This window comes from Apaloderma vittatum, unplaced genomic scaffold, assembly GCF_000703405.1.
Source record: "Apaloderma vittatum isolate BGI_N311 unplaced genomic scaffold, ASM70340v1 scaffold40537, whole genome shotgun sequence".
NCBI classification, from domain to species: Eukaryota; Metazoa; Chordata; class Aves; order Trogoniformes; family Trogonidae; genus Apaloderma; species Apaloderma vittatum.
The window spans coordinates 301-754 of NW_009725280.1; the positions used below are offsets into that span (position 1 = coordinate 301).

Sequence of the window (454 nt, forward strand, 5' to 3'; positions counted from 1 at the left end):
CACTGACTTCATCGACGAGGAGGTCCTCATGTCCTTAGTCATCGAAATGGGGCTGGATCGCATCAAGGAGCTTCCCGAGCTGTGGTTGGGACAGAATGAGTTTGACTTCATGACGGACTTCGTTTGCAAACAGCAGCCCAGCAGGGTGAGCTGCTGATTCATTTAAAACAAACAAAGGACTTTCTATCGGTGCGAATGAAAACATTCCCCTAGACACGGTGTCTCACTTTTCAGGGCTTGAAAAGGTGAGAATCTGGAAAGCAGAGTCAACTATGCGCTTGTACAAATTCTTTTCTCTCTCTTTTTTTTTTTTCTTTTAAAACGCTGCCACTTTTTTGGTTTCTTTTTTTTTTTTCTATAGCTTTGACGTCCATGCCCCCTCCCGTAGTAATAATTTCTACTGAACTCTGCCTTTTTACGTTGGTCACTCCCTCCCCTCCTTCCTCTCTTAATT

General features: G+C 43.8%; 1 protein-coding gene across 1 annotated transcript in view; it reads left to right on the plus strand.

Moving 5' to 3' along the window:
- LOC104276491 (cbp/p300-interacting transactivator 2-like) overlaps window positions 1–157 on the plus strand; it is a gene marked incomplete at its 5' end in the record, with an annotated part of 452 nt that extends 295 nt beyond the window's left edge. Inside the window, one exon of the mRNA XM_009872828.1 lies at window positions 1–157. This exon is cut by the window's left edge and continues 8 nt beyond it. Coding sequence (XP_009871130.1) covers window positions 1–157 — 157 coding nt within the window.
- Between the last annotated feature and the right edge of the window lie 297 nt (window positions 158–454).